The sequence below is a fragment of the Gasterosteus aculeatus genome, chromosome X (genome assembly GCF_964276395.1).
Source record: "Gasterosteus aculeatus chromosome X, fGasAcu3.hap1.1, whole genome shotgun sequence".
Taxonomy (NCBI): domain Eukaryota; kingdom Metazoa; phylum Chordata; class Actinopteri; order Perciformes; family Gasterosteidae; genus Gasterosteus; species Gasterosteus aculeatus.
Genome location: NC_135698.1, coordinates 5,800,665 through 5,821,243, shown reverse-complemented (window position 1 = coordinate 5,821,243; position 20,579 = coordinate 5,800,665). Strand labels below are relative to the sequence as shown.

Here is a 20,579-nt window from a genome sequence, read left to right as displayed (position 1 = left end):
GCCCCACCCGGTCCAGTAACCGATCACTCCTCTCCTTCTTTTGCAGCTTTCAATCTCCTACGGTCTTTTTTGTGTTTTTTTTTCTCTATCTTTTTCTATTTTTTAAAATGATTTCTTTGAAGTTATTATCTCAACAGCATCTACGTGAAGCTTCTTTTAAAACATTGTATGAATTAACTAGTCTCTTTGTACAAAGGCTTGAGTATCTCATGCTATCTGTGACAGGGTTTTAGTGAGAAGAGGAGATGGAAGGGAGGTGGAGATGTTGGGAGATGAGATGCCTTTTGACCCCGAAATCATAACAGCAGGGCGCCATGCAGAGAAAAGGCAAAAATCAAAGAGGTGGTGGGAGCTGACAGAAGTAGAGGCTTGGTGGCACAGTGTAAATGAAGAGAGAATCAGCCAGCGTGTCATGTGTAGGACAGGTGATTAATCAATAAATAAATTAACAAAACGAATCAACCGTTATCAAACCACGACTGAGTTTCCTAGCATAAAGAATGTTAGTAGGTTTAGAGGTTTTAACAGTGTGGAAGGTTTGAGCGCTGTGCACCTGGTTCTGAAAGCGAGCGATCTACAGTAGAGTACCACGGTCGCATGGCACTGATGGGATGTTTAGCACATTTCTTATTGGCTCTTAGGTTGGGCGACGCCCGGATGTCGGCGAGGGGCTAAGGCCAAGTTGGGGGAAACAGGAAGGCTCACTTCCTGTTCATGAAAAACAGATTGTGGGGAGTAACATAATACTACTTGAAAACAAAAAGGGAAACTGACAACAAACATATTAAAATGTCTTGGCCAATGTAAACAAAAGACTTAAGTTAAAATAAGTGTTGTCAGTTTCAGCAGGTCTCAAGAGTTTAAGGTTTTTTGCCGACCTGTCCGGTGTATTTTAGTGCTATCAAAATTTTCATATATTTCCGCAAATAATGTTATTACATAATTACTACTACAGCAAAAAACAAGTAAAGTAAAACACAATGTGTCGAGGTGAGGCAAAATGTGAATAAAAATCAGTGTAGAGACTGATACCCATGTAATAAATATACGCACGATCAACAAAATGGAAACATAATTCATATTTATACCAATAATAAAAAAAGTCTGGCAAAAAAAAGTAGAGGCTTTGTTTTTGTTACCAACAAAAGACACAACTGAGAAAGAAAAAGAGCAAGACGGGGAAAGCAGGCATTCATTGACTTTGTTCAAGAAGTTTTCAAGGCTTCAGGTTTGTGTTTTCTACTGAAACAAATTTGTTTGCTTGGCAGCAGGCCGAAGACCGTTAGGACGAGAAGTCAGAGCGTGAGAAGAGACAAAAACTAAAAACATTATATATATATATATATATGTATATATGTATATATATATATATATACATATATATACATATACATATATATACATATATATATATATAAATATATATAAATATATATACATATACATATATATATATACATATATATATATACATATACATATATATATACATATATATATACATATATATATACATATATATATACACACATATATATATACATATATATATACATACATATATATACACATATATATATATACACATATATATATATATATATACATATACATATATATATACATATATATATACACATATACATATATATACATATATATACATATATATACATATATATACATATATATACATATACATATATATACATATATATACATATACATATATATACATATACATATATATACATATACATATACATATATATATACATATACATACATATACATACATATACATATACATATATATACATATACATATATATACATATACATATATATACATATACATATATATACATATACATATATATACATATACATATATATACATATACATATATATATACATATACATACATATACATATATACATACATATACATATACATATATATATATATACATATATATATATACATATATATACATATATATATATATACATATATATATATATACATATATATATACATATATATATATATACATATATATATTTTTTATTATCCTCATTATTAATAATATGTACCTAGTTGCATTTTTCCTTTTTTCTTTAAATAATCAGAATCATTATCGTCATCACCATTTCCACAGCAGTGTCAAAGGAACAGGAGCGAGGTGGGAGGAGGACAGGTGGGGCGAGGGAGGACAGGGGACAAAAGGGGGAAGACATTGCGGGGTGTGTGGGCGGGCTCAATACAAGCCACACCCTCGCAGGTTGTTGGCGATGATGATGTCGGTGACGGCATCGAACACCACCTGGATGTTTCCTGTATCCGTGGCGCAGGTCAAGTGACAGTAGATTTCCTTGTTTGGGGAGCGATTCTTGCTCTCGAACTGTGCTTGGATGTAAGCTGCTGCGTCGTCGTAAGTATTGGGTCCTGGAGAGAGGAGAGCGAGATGGAGAAAATCGTATGGTTAAGAGTTATCATACAACAGAATGATGCTCCCTTGATTTTACAATGCAGATGAATGAGATCCCAATGAAATCAAAACTTATTACTGTAGCTACAAATATATTTGGTATTTATTTTAGCTGCTATTTGGACTGATCAGGTCTGAAACTTTTTACTTCTAAATAAAAAAAGATGAGGCTTAGGATGGAGCTCCTGCCGGCGAGGTAAGGCGGGAGGGGACTATCGTGAGGGTAAACAGGTCAGACAGACTTACTCTGATCATCACGGCAGTGAGCAAATGAAATATACAGGTGGGCCAGAAATGAATGAGTGTGACGGAGCTGCATGTTGTGTGTGTGAAGAGGGCAGGAGACAGCTCTCACTTGCCATCTTCTCTCTCCTCCCTCCTTGGCTGACAGAGCGTGACGGTCTCCTGCCCTCAGACTTCCAATTATTTCCTTTTCACTGCCACATCTGACGCTCACCTTTACTCCTCTGACAGCGTCTATTTCAGCGGTCTCTCATTCCTTCTCTTTTATGCTTTTAGAAACAATCAAGTAAATCTTCCTCTATATTGTTTTGTTCCCTTCAAATAAAGGCTACTGGCTCGATGAAACCTTTTGCAGAATGCTTCAACACTTAATAGCAGTTCATGTCCAGATTGTTTCACAGCTGTTACAACGGCAAACATTCTCATTTGCTGTATGAAGCAGCGGTTAATCGATGGGGTTTTAGAAAGCTTCTGTATTTAGCTTTTGGGAATCAGATTAATCGAAGATCAGAGGTGTGGTGCTACTTTGATACACATTGCTTATATGTTTTGTCCTAAGTAATTGGATTCAATGTACCTCCTTTACAGAGTTTTATTCACCTGTCAAGTTTGGTTGCTGCTGTTTTGAAAGCTGCCATTTCTCACTTATGCACTCAGGGAAACTGTCACTGTCATTTATTTTATGTTTTGTTCTACCTGTGTATTCTGGGAAGCAGATGCTGAGCGCGGACTTCTTGATCTTCTCTGCAAACAGATCCTTCTTGTTTAGGAAGAGGATGATGGAGGTGTCAATGAAGAACTTGTTGTTGCAGATCGAGTCGAAGAGCATCAGAGACTCGTGCATGCGATTCTGCGGACGAGGAAAGAAGATGAGAGGGAGAAAAGATGGAGAAAATAAAAGGATGAGATAAAAGATTAAGGGAACAGGTAAAATGAAGAGAACGAGAGAGGAATGACAAGAAAGTGGTGACAGGGAGGAGAAGAAGAATAATGAATGATGATTAAAAAAAAAGAGGAAAAAAAGGAAAAAAATCAGTCACTGGTCACAATTCAACATTAACAAAAATGGGCCAAAAACCTCGCAGACTATTACACAAAGAAAGAACATTAATTATACACCTCTCTCTCTCCAACTAGAGATTTATCAATATAAAAAGAGAAGAGAGGAAGACACACAATTCTGCATAATTATTTATTGTGCATCTTTAATAAAATTAAGAGCATGAGTATTATGCAGTCAGACAAAGATGATCGCAAATGAGGAGAAATGTATTCACCTCACACTTATGACAAGAAACAGTGGCTTGTCATACTGACAAGAAACAGTGGCCGCTAATGTTTGGTGGATTTGCTAAGAAAATTACTTTTCAAAATAAATAATCATAATTTAGGAATACAGATTAAAAAAAAACAACACACACAACGCAAAAACCTCTTCAACGCAAATTGGGTCAGAAACATCACACAAGTTACTCATGAGCTGCTTTATTGTCGTTTCTCTTATGTATGAATACAACTTTGAATAAATTATCACAACACTGAGGAGGATACAGCAGCTTTGGTTTTACTTAGCACTCAGTAAGATACACAATACGCAGACCATCATTAAACAGGGCGGTAGATTTGGCTGCAGGGTCTGATGAATGAACATATTCATTTACGACCAAAACTCATTTGCACAAGAAAACAATTTCTACAATTTTAAGCATGAATAAATCAGAAGCTTGGTTACATCTGACATGGGAACAGATTTCACCCTAAATCGGGTTTGTCGGCCACTGTGGGGTTTCAGAGATTATTTATGTTGCCACGGCATTTGTTTTGTGCAAACACCTGCTGCCCAGATAGGATCAGACCGTTGGTACCTGAATGAACCACTGATTGGGTCTGAGGTGAATAATACAAACAGCAAAAAAAACAAAAAACTAATTAGCCTACATTACACACAAATCTCTCCTTCCCTGCAGCCTATTGGAGTCCATTATTTATCGCTGGGATTTAAGCTCCCTTTCTTGCTGTAGAGCTAATATATAGCCCAAAAATATATCATACCATACTACACAAGCATTTTACATGGCAAAGTTGTGTAGCAATTCTGAAAAATTCAAGCCAATGACATGAAAACAATAAGGGGACTAATTTAGAAGGGGAAACAGACGCAGAAACGTTTGTACGTCAAAGTTCTGTTTTGGGTGTCGGAATATAAAACAGGGGTCTCAAACTCATGTCAGGTGCGGGCCAGATGCAGCCCACTTCGACCGAACGCAGCCCGGACCATCACGGTCGATGGGGGGTTGGTGGCGCTGATGGTCCAAACGGCAAATGGTACGGTCGACGGTCGGGGGCGCGGACTGTTCTACCTGCGAACGCCGCACCGGACACCCCAGTGGGCCGGAGTTTGAGACCCCTGATATAAAATTAAGCAACTAACCATTAAAGTATATTGAAAGTGTAATACGTAGCCAATTTAGAGATGCAAAAACAGAGAAATGGCCCTTTAACCAGGCAACACGCTGCTCTGTGTGTAGCCTGAAAGCTTGAAAAGTACACTATGCTGCCATCGTCCTTTCTACTGCATGTGAATTGGAGCTTGAAACTACGGTAATGGCGGTTGAGGATTTTACCTACCCCATTGTTACACAACTGATGCCTACTGCTCGTTTGTTTTTGGCTTTGAGGCAAGAAATAACTTGATAAATGTATCGAGGCAAGAAAAATAAAAAAATAAAAAATAAAAGCGGGGATGCTGCGTGAGGATTATGCTTTTTCAGTTTTCATTGGCAGGATAGAGAAGGCTCAGCTTGTACTTGTGAACTATTAAAGAAATGAATTCACTTGTTTTGACAACGTTAAAGGACAATAGCATTTGATGTTATCTTTATCTCCAGAGGGGATGCAGTAGGATCAATTAATGTTCCCACCGTGTAATAAATGTTAGAAGTCAGAAGAAGACTAACCAAAAGCTTTCAGCAGCAGAACTAAGAATTGGCAAACAAACCCCAAAACACCAGCAGCTCTTTGGTTGGATAGGGTGATTTTATTTGGCACGAGCAAGTAAAGTGACATTTTGAAGTCTCGTGGGTGCGTTTATGTCTTCAGTTTGTGTGTGTTGAGGGCCTGTGTGTGTGTAAAGGGTAGACCGGTGCCTTCTGGGTAATTAATCCACAGATACTGACTCCACCCCAAACCCCCCTGTGGGTTGACGTTTCCAACACAATACAAACACATGCATGCAGGCATACAGGCGCACACACACACACACACACACACACACACGCACACACACGCACACACACGCACACCGACCTTTCCTGTACTGTCAACAGACACACATGTAGGTAGCTATATACAATCGGTGAACACCCAAATATACACAAGATACACACACACAAAGCAGGCTGACCAACAGCCTTAGGCAGCTCTCTAATTAAGGAAAGTTGGCAGTGGGAGATGCAGTGGGAGCCGATCACATCATCCACCTGTTTATAAAAAGGAAAACAGTCACAGGATGAAGCAGGCAGGCCGGCGCTGTTTTGAGTGTGGAGGGAAAAGTGGAATGAAGCAAATGCTCTGCTCATTAAATAAAGAAGCTGCCCCCGTTTGCCAGAGAGCACTTGAATCAGGGAAGCTGCAAACACAATCGGCTCAGTCAATTCAAGTCACATAGAAAGTGAGACAACTCAGTAAACCCTCGTTTAGAAAGAGAAAAGGGGGGAGCTGCGGAAATTTTCCTGTCATTATATGCATCTCTTTGGATTTTACGGTGTGTTTTTTGAACTGCTCCCACAATTGCAAACAGCACTTTTCATTTCAGGTAAGCCGTGCGCTTCGTCAGAGCTCAAAGGCCCGGCTGCTGTGGGACGGCTACCCAGCACCAATGCAACTCTCTGGGAATGGAACAAAAGAAACAAGGTCAAATATTTATTCTCACAGGAATGTATTTTTCAAAGCTCAGGCAGAGAGGTGGACGGTAAAGAGATTACATTGAGCAGCTTCACACAGGGATGTTGTCTCTGGGCCCTGTGAAATCAATGCCTCCGTTGAGACGTTATCTGTGAACTGTCTGAAAACACTGCCACTAGTAGCTGATTTATTGTGACGCATGAATGCTGAAACACAAAATATAAAATAAATAAAAGACTTAACTATCGACTTTCAAGCTACATTTTTAAATGTTACAACCTGCAATATATTTGCAGCTCGCCTCTTCTAACTTTGATCAAAAACGAAAATGACATTAAATAAGATAGAAACAATTTAAAAACCCTTCTTCTGAAGGAACAAAACCACATTTGCTCTCAAATGAAATGCATCCACTGGGATAACAACCATGAGGCTCAACACACAATTCAGTTGAGCTGCATAAACTGCCGCTGGGTAGCGTTCGATAAGATGGAAAGCAAATATTGCTCAAACCATGAACCCTATAAACAGCCTACGCATGTGAACGGAGGATCTGTTCAAGTTATTGTTCGTAGTCAGGGTAATATCGGACGGACATTTTTGAGCAAGCTTTGGCCAGCATGCGTGCAGGCAGGCAGGTAGACAGTCTGTGTGGTGCGTGAAAGAACAGGAACACGTTGGATAAAATGCAATCTGGAAACCCATTGGCTAATGTAAATGCTGATTTAGCTTTTTATTAGCTAAAACACAACTGTAAATGGATAAGTCTGACATTCGGGGCCTTTAATTTAGACATAAGTTTTTGAGTAACATCCATTCAAAATGCAGTAAAAAAAAAAAGAAATGTGACAGAAGGAGGTTTGATGTGTTAACACTGTGTTTCTATGGTGCCAGGGGAGGGACGGTCCTATCTGATGAATATTTATATTTAGCTAGGCGTCACGCCATTTGATTCAAAATGGTTACTATTAAACTAATGAATACATTGTTTTAACAAAAATAAATGTAACTTTAATAAAAATACTGTTTTTTTTTAGAAATTCAACAAATTAAAACTACAACCATAATGATTAGTAATAATAATAATAATAATAAATTCAAATTATATTTCATCATGCGCTTCTGGTCTCTCAGAAGGCTCAGTAACTGTTTTTACAAATAATATATATTTCATAATAATGAGTAAAGTTTAATTTTGTCTAATAATTTAACATGCTTGGTTTTTTCTTACTGCATTCATGATCACGATATGTTTACTAATGTCTTACTGCATAACTACAAATTAATTTGGAGCTGAATAGTGCAACAATGCAGTTGGACCGTATGCGACTAGAGGACTATCAGAAAACAAAATCAAAACAGATACAACATAATTAAGGCGCTCACATTAACTATTATATATATATATATATATATATATATATATATATATATATATATATATATATATATATATATATATATATATATATATTTGTTGAAATGCATTTTGCTGATGACTAAGCGTCATTCAGAATCTCTTAGAAGACACTACAACACTTTGACATGACATGGGCAGAATAAATTCTGAAGTGCATCTTGACCTTGACTAGTTTTAAATATATATTTATATTCACTTTGACAATGGCCCTTTGTGTAAGGTACATGACTAAGACGAAGACTTAGTCATGACTTAGACAGAAGACTAGCAAATCTGATTTAATTTTTAATTATTACAATAATTTGGGGTAGAGGAGGGATTTCTATTAAACACGTTTGCTGGAAGCCCTATTAGATGGCCACTGTTTATTTAGATTAATTAGTAATCCATCCAGTTCTTTGAGTAAAGCACTACTGTATTTACAAACAAGTCTCAGGATCATTATATCTCTGCAGTCAACTGGACCAATGTGCAGGATGTCTACAACACACTGGCCTAAGATTTAGAGTTAACTAAATACACATAGCTGCGGGAAATTGTGGTAGGTTTTTTAAGGAGGACGTCAAATAGGCAAGTACGGCAGAGGAAGTCCCAACCAGGTACTCATCCAATCAATCCATTAATTAATTAATTTACGGTAAAACAATATGGTGACCACACAAACACAGCCTGTGCCCCATCTTTGACTGATTATCATATGATGACATCACTAATATCGGCCACATAATACATGCTACAAACTGGAACAGTAAACAAGTCAAACATCAGTCATCCAATGGCCAAAATGTTACGTCTTTGTCAGTACAGGCCACACCCCCGCAGGTTATTCGCTATGATGACATCGGTGACGGCATCGAAGACAAACTGGATGTTGTTGGTGTCTGTAGCGCAGGTCACATGGGCGTAGACTTCTTTGCTGGGTGACTTGTTCTTGCTCTCGTACTGACATTTAATGTACTCTTTTCCCTCCAAGTACGTGTCTGGACCTGAGGACAGAGGCACACAGACATGGGTGACATGTAGTTAGGTGAATGCTTGAAAAGCTGTTGTCACGTGACCCTTTATAATCAGCGGCCAAACCCCACAGTACATTCCCCGTATCTGCAATGTTTTCTGACCTAGTGACAGAAATGAGGAGCATGATTCAAACAGTATTCTGATTAAAGTCCAACTAACTGTGAGTTAGTTCTTCTTGTAATGCGAAGCATTTGCCCCACACTGGATCCAATCAAGAGCATTAATTTGTTTTAACACTGTTGATCTCAGTGGAGTATTCTTTTTTTTGTATCTTCTTGGCTCTGAGCCGTGAGCAGCACTGTGGTTTTTCTGTGTGCTTCAGCAGCAACTTCATCAGAAAAGGCTCAAAGTCTGGCCATGAAAAAGGATGCGGAGGAGAAGAAGAGAAGACCGGTTTGGAATTCTAATTCTCTCCTTCTCACAGTCTTGTTTTGCTCCTACTCCATCTTGCTTTCCCACAGTGTTGCTTTGTGTATTTTTTCTAATTTTCTCACACTCTTACTCTCCCCAACATGGTTTCCTCTGCTGTCTTATTTCCGCTTTCCTCTTGTGTCTAAATAAGCACAGCCCCTCGCTCATTCCTCTCAACACTCATTACTTCTTTGTCTGTCATCTTTTACGTTACAATCTGAGCTTGATATCTTTCTTTTCTGTTGCCTTTAAACTTCTGTTAATCATCTTTATTATTACTGTTGATTAAAGGGGAAGCAATAGCGAATAAATTATCTATAATGTGTGACAGCTCACTGAGATCAGAGCAACAAGTTCATTTAAGGAAATATGTTAGAAAGGTTAATGCCATTAAATAATTCAAAGCCAGTGACTCTGAAAGTCTTAAAGTTAGGACTCTGTCTTCTCTTCACTCTTTTCCTATAAATGTAGGGCGGGGAAAGCTCGTTCTCAGCAGCTACAGTGCCTTCTAGTGTTCATACAATAATCCAGAATATAGAATGAAATATCTACAAAACATCACTGTCAAGTGCATCAATATGTACCGGTGTACTCGGGGAAGCAGATGGACAGTGGAGACTTGGTGATCTTTTTTTCAAAGATGTCCTTCTTGTTCAGGAAGAGAATGATAGAAGTTTCCTTAAACCACTTGTTGTTACAGATGGAATCAAACAGCTTCAAAGACTCGTGCATACGGTTCTGTGAAAGAAACGTTAGAGGGTTAAAAAGGCATTCGTACACAACGTTCTGCATGGTCATAGTAGACACAAACCTCAAAACAACCTGACATGCACACATCATTTCTGCTAATGTGCTCAGAAAACGCACGCACACAAATACAAAAATTAAGAACACGAATTGTACATCCACACCGTTAAAATACAAAGAGGAACTGGGTAAATTAAAATGACAAAGCAGAACAGAGGTACTGGGGGGGGGTTCCTCTAGTGCAAAGACACATGCACATGCACTTCCTCCTGCACGTTGAGTGGGTATACTTGTGTGCGTAAATCCACCTCAGTAACAACAATTATTAGTAAGCTGGATGTCGCAACATAGTTAAACAAAGCCATGCACTTCCAGCGTTAAAGCTGTGAATAAATGACAGCTTAGAGGTGCCCTGTGCAGATGTTGACCACCAGGTACATTACAGAGCGATACTTTAAAAAGAACGGTCTTGAGTGTGACAATTATTCGGTTGCATGTGCTTGCTTCAACCAGAGCAGAGGTTTATGTAATCGGCAGGAAGCAGCAACTGTTTTGTGAAGGTAATGAATTATAAAAGGTTGCAGTGTTCCAACGAAGGAGCCGAAGACGACAAGGCCCTCTGGTGTAAACCGTGCATGTTGAAATTAGCTTGGTAAATCTTTTCTGAGGTAGAAAACGTAACGCGTTTCTTCGGCTGGATACACACAATGTCTGTCCGTTTAAAGCAGTAATGCTACATTAAAAGCAGGATTTGAGTCATAGATGAAAACACAACCTACTAGGAGGCTTCATACCTTTCTGTGGGTGGGGCATCTGTAGAAGATCTGACTGCTGATTGGTAAGAGAGGACAGTCGATGGCGAGAGTGACAGGAGGAGTGGAAGGAGCCAGAGATGCTGCAGGACGGAGTTTAGAGCAGGAACGGAAAATGCAAGGGACCCCCTCATCCACCCTCCCTCCCTCCGCTCGCGTCCCATACGACGCCCACTTTAGCCCACACACACACACACATAGTATACGTACACACCCCTAGTGCTGAAAAGAAAGTGTTTAGAGGCAGAAGGACAGAACACTATCCAGACAGTGTTCACCCAGAGCAGCTGTTATGCAGACTGCGTGTGTGATCTCTGCGCGTTTTCAGAGAAACAAAACAAATAGAGGGGGAGAAAAACACAATGCAAGCAGTTCTTCAATAGAAGGAAGGAAATAAAAAGCAGAAGTAGTGTGTTTTGTACAGCGTGTGTTTGTGTCTTTACAAGGGCTTTGATGTTTAGACATGTACAGTCGAAACCTTAAGCATCTGTCCGCCCAGGTTGTCTTTTTACAAATTGTCCTTGAAGAGTTACAACGAGCTAGAAAAAACAAATGGCCTCCGTGAGAAATCTCGTTCTTGAGCAGGAACCGGATGGAGGGACAAGCATGAAATGATGGAGCTTTTTTTCATATCTAATTCAAGTATGTTGTCTTTCCTTTGCAGAGCGTAACCCATTGGCTTCATGTTCAGATTTTGTGACGCCTTCCCGCAAAACCTCGTCCACACACTGAAATAGATCGCATGTGCGCATGAGTTGCACAGACTGTGTGGTTGCAATCAGATATATTATTGCTCTCCATCACGCTTCTTTCCCCTCTGCTCTTGGATTTCGGTGTGATGACCCAGTCAAAGTTCCCCAACCAATAGAATAACAGGTGCAGTGTTGCCAATTTAAATGATCCCTGCCTCGTTGTGAGTGCTTTCGCTGGATCGATGAACCGGGTTCATCCACTTGCCCGTAGTTCCCATCGGAGCTCAAACTAACCACGCTTGTTCTATAAAGTGCTCCATTTCCAGAGCCAGGAAACGTCAGCTAGATGCACATTTAACCGTAACTCTGTATTAGCTCGGAGTGAGAGTGCAGGGTTTTAAAGGGAAGCATTACAGAATCTGAATCTGAAATCGATGAGTCAAGCTGTCAAAGCTCGTGTTGAATAAAGAGCTCCATAGAAAACTAAATGCCTGTGGCCACGGCTGTCAGAGACATAAAACAGTTATGGGACCCCTTTAAATATCATACAGGTACTGCAAAGGCTATTGGTTATTCTTGAAGTCAAAAAACATTCAATTCAGTTTCCTAAAAAGTCTTTTATAATATAAACCCTTTTTTAATGCCTCCCAAAGGCAGTGATGAGAGATATCGGGTCATTAATTAAATTAAGAAACATCACTGCACTGCAGTCAGATCTTTGGAGGTCCTATCAGGGATACAATTGGTAGTTACTGGTTATTGGTAGTTTACTTTTGATGTTGCCTATAGAACACATTTTCTAGCAGCCATACCCAAAGTAGCACCATGAGTTTACGTTTCGTGGCGCAGGGGTTAGAGAAGGTGTGCTGGGAAGCACAAGGTTGGTAGTTCGAGTCCAGGCTGCCCCATGTTCCATGTCGAAGTGTCCCTGAGCAAGACACCTAACCCCTAATTGCTCCCCGGGCAAAAATGTGAAAAAGCCATGGGTTTAAAGTGTAATGTAAGTCGCTTTGGATAAAAGCGTCTGCTAAATGACCTGTAATGTAATGTAATATAAAATGTTGAGACGGTATAATGTCAATGCAGGTGGTGGTTCTTCTCTAGGGGTGGTTCTTCTCTACTTGTTGGTGTTTCAGTTAGCACTTTAGAAAAGTGTACTGGCCAGGAATTTCACCTCCCCAGAACTATTCTACTCAAGTGTCAATTTCATAATCTAATTGTATTCATTCATCCATTGTATTCTGCTATTTTGGACCCAGGTCATATTAATTTCATTAAATTATCGGCAATTAAACTGCTGGGAAGTAGTGAGAAATGTGATGAAATAATGAATGTACATGTTGCACATGTTGAATTGTTGCTACTTGATTCCCATCATAAACTGCACATGCTGGTCATCCAACTTCAGCAAATATCCAGAAACCTCCGTCTGTAAGTTTCAACAGTACGGTTTTATGTAAAGCCTATAATGTAGGTCTCACGATGATAACAGTGAAAATAAAAAACATGCACAATATGCATTATCTTACTAAGAGGCTTGTTTACCACGAGTACTAAATATCTGCCTAGACAATTAGACACAATTAGTATTATGGAAAAACAACAAAAAACAAAAACATTGAACTCACAGTATGTGAGCTATTTTAATGAACTAGCCAGAGATACAGGCCCAACTTTATCACTTCCATTACTGAGAATGGGGTGTTATCTCTGTTAATGAGTGTTATGTCTCATCGTAGAATATCCTTTCCGCACCGCTTTTTATGCTCTGAATCTGTAGGATTTTATCACAGATTACTATTCTGTCCGTTACCTGGTCATGTTAACTCCCACAGTGACTTCAGTAGGTAATTTGGATTGGTCATCGTCTAGATTTCTTGGTACACCCACTTTGCCACAAATTGGCTTATGTTAACTAGTACAACTTGTATTTTAGCTGCTTTGGTGAAAAGATAACAGTGGCCGCAATACCATGGTTAAACATATTAGAAATTAATTAAATTAAGAAACATCACTGCACTGCAGTCAGATCTTTGGAGGTCCTATCAGGGATACAATTGGTAGTTACTGGTTATTGGTAGTTTACTTTTGATGTTGCCTATAGAACACATTTTCTAGCAGCCATACCCAAAGTAGCACCATGAGTTTACGTTTCGTGGCGCAGGGGTTAGAGAAGGTGTGCTGGGAAGCACAAGGTTGGTAGTTCGAGTCCAGGCTGCCCCATGTTCCATGTCGAAGTGTCCCTGAGCAAGACACCTAACCCCTAATTGCTCCCCGGGCAAAAATGTGAAAAAGCCATGGGTTTAAAGTGTAATGTAAGTCGCTTTGGATAAAAGCGTCTGCTAAATGACCTGTAATGTAATGTAATATAAAATGTTGAGACGGTATAATGTCAATGCAGGTGGTGGTTCTTCTCTACTTGTTGGTGTTTCAGTTAGCACTTTAGAAAAGTGTACTGGCCAGGAATTTCACCTCCCCAGAACTATTCTACTCAAGTGTCAATTTCATAATCTAATTGTATTCATTCATCCATTGTATTCTGCTATTTTGGACCCAGGTCATATTAATTTCATTAAATTATCGGCAATTAAACTGCTGGGAAGTAGTGAGAAATGTGATGAAATAATGAATGTACATGTTGCACATGTTGAATTGTTGCTACTTGATTCCCATCATAAACTGCACATGCTGGTCATCCAACTTCAGCAAATATCCAGAAACCTCCGTCTGTAAGTTTCAACAGTACGGTTTTATGTAAAGCCTATAATGTAGGTCTCACGATGATAACAGTGAAAATAAAAAACATGCACAATATGCATTATCTTACTAAGAGGCTTGTTTACCACGAGTACTAAATATCTGCCTAGACAATTAGACACAATTAGTATTATGGAAAAACAACAAAAAACAAAAACATTGAACTCACAGTATGTGAGCTATTTTAATGAACTAGCCAGAGATACAGGCCCAACTTTATCACTTCCATTACTGAGAATGGGGTGTTATCTCTGTTAATGAGTGTTATGTCTCATCGTAGAATATCCTTTCCGCACCGCTTTTTATGCTCTGAATCTGTAGGATTTTATCACAGATTACTATTCTGTCCGTTACCTGGTCATGTTAACTCCCACAGTGACTTCAGTAGGTAATTTGGATTGGTCATCGTCTAGATTTCTTGGTACACCCACTTTGCCACAAATTGGCTTATGTTAACTAGTACAACTTGTATTTTAGCTGCTTTGGTGAAAAGATAACAGTGGCCGCAATACCATGGTTAAACATATTAGAAATTAATTAAATTAAGAAACATCACTGCACTGCAGTCAGATCTTTGGAGGTCCTATCAGGGATACAATTGGTAGTTACTGGTTATTGGTAGTTTACTTTTGATGTTGCCTATAGAACACATTTTCTAGCAGCCATACCCAAAGTAGCACCATGAGTTTACGGCGCCGTCACTCAAGAGGACACGCTATTTAAAGGTATTCGTATACGACACACCGGCTAGAAGCAGTTTTTTGAGTGTGTTTCATGATGCATATTGCTTCTCTTAATTTGACATTCCTCTGAAGCTCCCAGCTCAGCGGGAGGCTGCAACGCTGCATAAATAGAGCAGCTACTCAGTTTCCCAGCCTGGATTCCTCGGAGGATACGCTTCAGGCTTTATAAATAGCAGTGAGCGCCAGGCATTCAAATCAGCTTATTTATTGTATGTAAGATCCTCTACATCGTCTGTACAGACACATGTTTTTGTTGAGGAAACACTGAGCTACTCTGTGACTGTGTACCACCTTGTCCAGAGCCATTACCCGGTATTATGTGTTACCAATCTGTACTCATTAAATACACATTTGTAACTACAAATAATAAAGTCCTGCAACGTTAAGGTTTACGGTTAGGAACAGTGAGAATCTAATTCATTATATTTATTTCACTAAAGCAAAGGCATTAGAAGCATTCTATGAACTTGGTTCATTTCTACACTGATTGTATATCTCATAATTCAAGATGATTTGCCTTGAGAGTAACTTTGTGAGAGACCAACTACGACCGTCCCATTATTTAAAACAGGTTATTTGGTTTGGCCAGAATGCAATGCAGACTGTGGCCCGTCGATTTATTTCCATGTTTGGTTGTTATATCAGACGATGGTGCATCAAACAGATTCAGAGGAAACACAACTTAATGTACATTGAAGAATGTGCTATGGTGGACCATGAAAGTACAAAGACTTAGTTCATTGAATAAATAACACTTGCTAAGTAGAGCAAAAAGAGAAAAGACGTTGTTTCATAGATTCATTGAAATGGAAATCTAAACATTTAGGTAAGTTTATGGTTCAATTAATTTAGCAGCTAATCAAACAGCACAGACATATTCCTCCTTGTTTCAAGTTCTTACACAGGGTGTGTAATTAATGTCAGCTGAAACACAGTTTCTACATCAAGAACAACAGTAATATCTTGAAACTAGCTGCTATAAGCCTGTGTCCATGCTGTTCTCCAGAATAACATTAAGCATTCCATCTGACATGACAGCCTTGAAATATGTCTTCCAATATTCATGAATTGGTCACTATGCCACTCAGTGACAGGGATAGAGGGACAAAGCGAGAGAGAACATACACATGTATCCTTACCGTGGTCTCGTCCTCATGCAGCACCTGGTCGTATCCGCTGAGCGCCACACAGAAAATAATAGCGGTGACATCCTCAAAACAGTGGATCCACTTCTTCCTCTCCGACCTCTGACCTCCTACATCAAACAGCCTGATGGACAGAGTGAGACGGATGTGAATCAAAACACATGTGCAATCTCTCACACACACACACACACACACACGTGGATGGAGTCTTCTCACGCACACCTTACCTACTCTATTGTGCAATAAAACTGTAGAACGATCAACGTGGAGCGTGGTGCAATTGCAACTGTTTAATAATTTTTAATACTCCATTCAATGTATTCTGTTCATTTCAGGGCATACTCTTATTGCATTTTTTTATACAATTATATTTCATAACGCATCTCAGATGTGTTTATTGACTTATTTAAACTGAGGCTATATATTGTATTGTTCGATGCACATATTTTAAGTCTCCCACACACTGCCTGACTGCCAGAAATAGCAATTAAGCTGACAATATTTAGGCTTGTTAATAAAAACACACCCAGCACACTGCCTGCTCCAGTACCAGAGTAACAGTAGAAAGCATCATTCTGCAGAATGAAAATGTTTGTGCGTTGTGTAATGTATCTGTACACACAAAAAATAGTTTGTGTGAAAATGAGTGGCTCAGAAAGGGAAACGGACAATAGCTGAAGTGTAATGGTGCATCCATCCTCTTCTGGATGGATGCACCATCAAATGGTTCCACAATTTATCAACCTTTCCGCTCTGTGCCTATCAATCCTTCCATACACGCCTGTGTGTCTGTAAGTGTGTGCGTGCACGTGTACAAATGAACGCAGGAGGGGCAGAAATATTGTAATGAAATTAGAGGTCAGAAAAGGCCTGCGGCTTCTGTTCTCACCGCTTTCTTTACCGTCATTCCCACTGCTATCTGCTATATGCTATCTGATCTCTAGATCTTGTTCAAATGACAGACAATGATAGATATAGACACTTGTTTAAAGTATTACATTGCATTAATTAAAGACTGGAGTTCCCAAATGGATAAGCAGAGCAAGATCAACATGAGAAGAGGTGGAGCTTGTGAACCCTAACCCAGTAAAATAATAGTCAATGTTATGTGTTGGTACTGACCTGAAGTGGAGGTTTTTGAAGGTAAAGTGTGTCTCGACGATGCCAGTGGTCTTCACTCTGGTCCTCAGGATGTCCTGCTCCGTGGGCTGGTAGTCCGTGGCACCAATCCGATCTAGGCTGTCTAGGTAGCTGCACAGACACAGAGACAGACACGGTTTGAAAACCAGCATCAATCGTCTTGTAGTTTAGCTTTAGACGTGGTGCAGATTTCTCCACATAAACCACTGTAGTGATGAAGGTGAAGCTTCAGAGAGAAAGTTTTTTCTTTAAAGAGTGGAGAACTTTTTTTGTTGCCCTTTTCATACACAAAAACTACTGCAGGCAACAGCATCCTGTACTGCACATCCACCAAAATCATCCACAAATGAAAACACATCCAGAATTCAGCTCCTCTCACTCCTGCACCAGAGATCCCGCCGGTCCCTCTAGAGCGCCACAGACTCCTGATGCGGCAACGAATATAAGTTTGATGTTTTCCATCGCTAGTTACTTTCAAAACATCCCCCAATACTGAGGTACTTAAATTTGCTTGTGATATTTGAATGCAATGTATGTATGTTTTGGTCATTACTGTTTTAATGTCAGTCTCTGGCCTGTTCCCACATTGTTGTTGCTATTGTTTATTTTCACAATCCATTCTCTATATAAGTGAAGGGAATTAATGAATGGTAATTATCTGCTTATTTAAAGAATGTTAGCATGCGGCTAACTAGCTTAAAGACAAGTGTTAAGATAGTTGAAAGGTCATGGAGCACATTATTAACTAAGGGGTGCAAGATGTTATCACAGTGTGGACTTTGGTCCCGGATGCTACGAGAGTCTCGGCTAACGTTTGCGTCAAGCGCCAAGTTGAATTTGGGGAAGGTTTACATCTTCTAAACCCAGCCATTGTTACCGAAGACAGCGTTGGGTTTGCCAAATGAATCTGTAAGAACTCAGTCTAAGACCCTTTTCTCTTCTACTCTTGAAATTGAAAACCTACTTTTTTTAAAACGATCTAAGGCCCACAACAAACTTATAACAACAACCACAGTAGAAACTGGTATTATTGGGATGACTTTTCAGAGCAGTTGGACGAGCAACAGAGAGACTGACGGCCAATCAGTATCCATTCAACTTGAAAGAACGTCCTTAACATTTTGATCATTGCGGTTCATCACATTGTTAAGAGTTCTTGGTTTGAACGTACAGCAGCTAAAGTAACGTAGTGGTGTGGAGTTCTCATATGTCTTCCTTGTAATTCTTTTTCTTTGAGTTGAGTAGCTTGGTGCATCTCATCTTTGAGAATCACTTAGGTCTCAGTAGCTCAAAGGGTAGATTGCTAATCACACTGACACGAGTACGAGTGTGATCACTGAAACAAGGACGCATTTGTTGTGTTTCTTTCCACTGTGTGATGATGTATGTCATGGCTCAGGTGGCTGAAACACTGAACATTACATAACATGCAGCATTTGACAACCACCCACTGGATGATATATTAATAATGACATCCAATGTGCAACTCTCCTGACTGCAGCAGTGGGGCAACTTTCTGTTTCACCCTCAATTTGGGGTCAGAGGAAGATACAGATCAATACTGTCAGCAAGTAGAGGAAGAATCTTTGGACACATTGTACAGTAGTTTATTGTGATTAAATGGAACTATATTTTACTTAATCACTTGACTTATTAAGTTCTAATTTCAACAGTACACATTAAATGAATAAAGGCCCTCATCCCTAATTGGCAGATAAAATACAGGAGCTACATGACCATGTTGAGCAGCCAGAAGGGGAAGCGGGTGGGCGAGATGAGTACTCGTTACGTAACGGCATATGACTGGAAGTGGACCTTTATTTTTTAATGTAGATCAATATATCAAATAATCCTTAATCGTACAGCTCAGATTAATCTCACTGAACATGCAGGGAAGCTCCTGGGCTGAGGGGGGATCGCTCTCACAACTGTAACATTCCGGCTCACCACCGAGCGAAGACGGAAGAAAAGAGGATGAAGACGGAGCTGCGGCTTCACTACTTATTCACTTTTACAGCATGTCCAATCTGTTAATCTGATTGGCTGGTGTCTGCTATGTTCTACTAAAGCCATGTTCATTGCCTATGCGGACATACAGCTGTGTCATGTCCTCCTTGAAAGACATCATCCTTATGCTTTCCCTTCTGATAGACTTTCAAAACCAGGTGCAGAGCAATAACCATCTGACATTTTTTTTGCTGTTCTCAACCAACTCAAGATCGGCTGACGGAAAGTCAGACCGAACGGGAGGAGATATAAGCAGAAAATCTTCCCACATCATGCATCCATTTAGAGTAATGGATGTAAAGCGTTTACTTATAGATTGGCGGGTGTTGTTTCAGAGCTTTTATAAATGGATGCCGAGTTACTTCTAAGAGCATGAGGGGAAAAAATAAAGTATGAGCTAATGGTCTAAACTCTCTCTCACGCACACGCACACACAGTGATAAGAGCTATTGATCAATGAGAAAGAGATATGGGTTTAGATCATAGGGTGTGGAGGGGCGGTAAATAGGGAGAGCTGAAAGGGGGGAGACGTGAGGCAGAAATTGTTTGGAATGGGAAATATATAGAAATACAAACTAGAAGCCACACTTTGATTTGCTTGAGCAATCACCAATTACAGTATATCCTCCTGCAGCAGTGGTGCTGCAGTATGGAATGAATCAACTACTATTTATCCAAAAGAACAAAGTGGGTTTGTATGTACTGCATGTAGAGAGTAATAGTTTCTGGATGCACAGGGCAAGTGATAAGTGATAAGAAGAGATGGAGATGATAAGACGAAAGTTTACACCTGAAAGACCTTTAGCAGCAAAGGAGACTCAGCCCTCTAAAGATAGAAGCTGTCAGTCCACACATGTCCCCAATTCTACCCAGCGGTCTCATTTCAGAGAAAATGTTTTTGAGAGGAACTTAAATAATTGCAGATTAATGTATTCCTGAGTAGCCTATTCTTAGTCAGCATTGAGCGTTCTATGTAGAGCTACACTGCAGTAGTCCCCACCCTCATTCTGATATGGTGGACTCAGTCAATTTACATCACATCCCAGTTA

The 20,579-nt window shown here is 39.4% G+C and overlaps 1 protein-coding gene across 2 annotated transcripts in view; it reads right to left on the bottom strand.

The window, feature by feature from the left end:
* Positions 1-2,107: 2,107 nt before the first annotated feature.
* Positions 2,108-20,579, bottom strand: part of LOC120809818 (guanine nucleotide-binding protein G(o) subunit alpha) — a 73,984-nt gene continuing 55,512 nt past the window's right edge. Inside the window, exons 5-8 of one of the 2 annotated variants that reach the window (XM_040163916.2) lie at positions 17,506-17,634; positions 16,378-16,507; positions 3,433-3,586; positions 2,108-2,450 (exon numbers count right to left, since the gene is read on the bottom strand). In XM_040163916.2, the coding sequence (XP_040019850.1) occupies positions 2,263-2,450; positions 3,433-3,586; positions 16,378-16,507; positions 17,506-17,634 (601 nt within the window). In that variant the 3' untranslated portion in view covers positions 2,108-2,262. Of the gene's footprint in view, positions 2,451-3,432; positions 3,587-7,343; positions 9,046-10,071; positions 10,226-16,377; positions 16,508-17,505; positions 17,635-20,579 lie in introns of those variants that run through there. The other variant, XM_040163917.2, reaches the window with a different exon arrangement.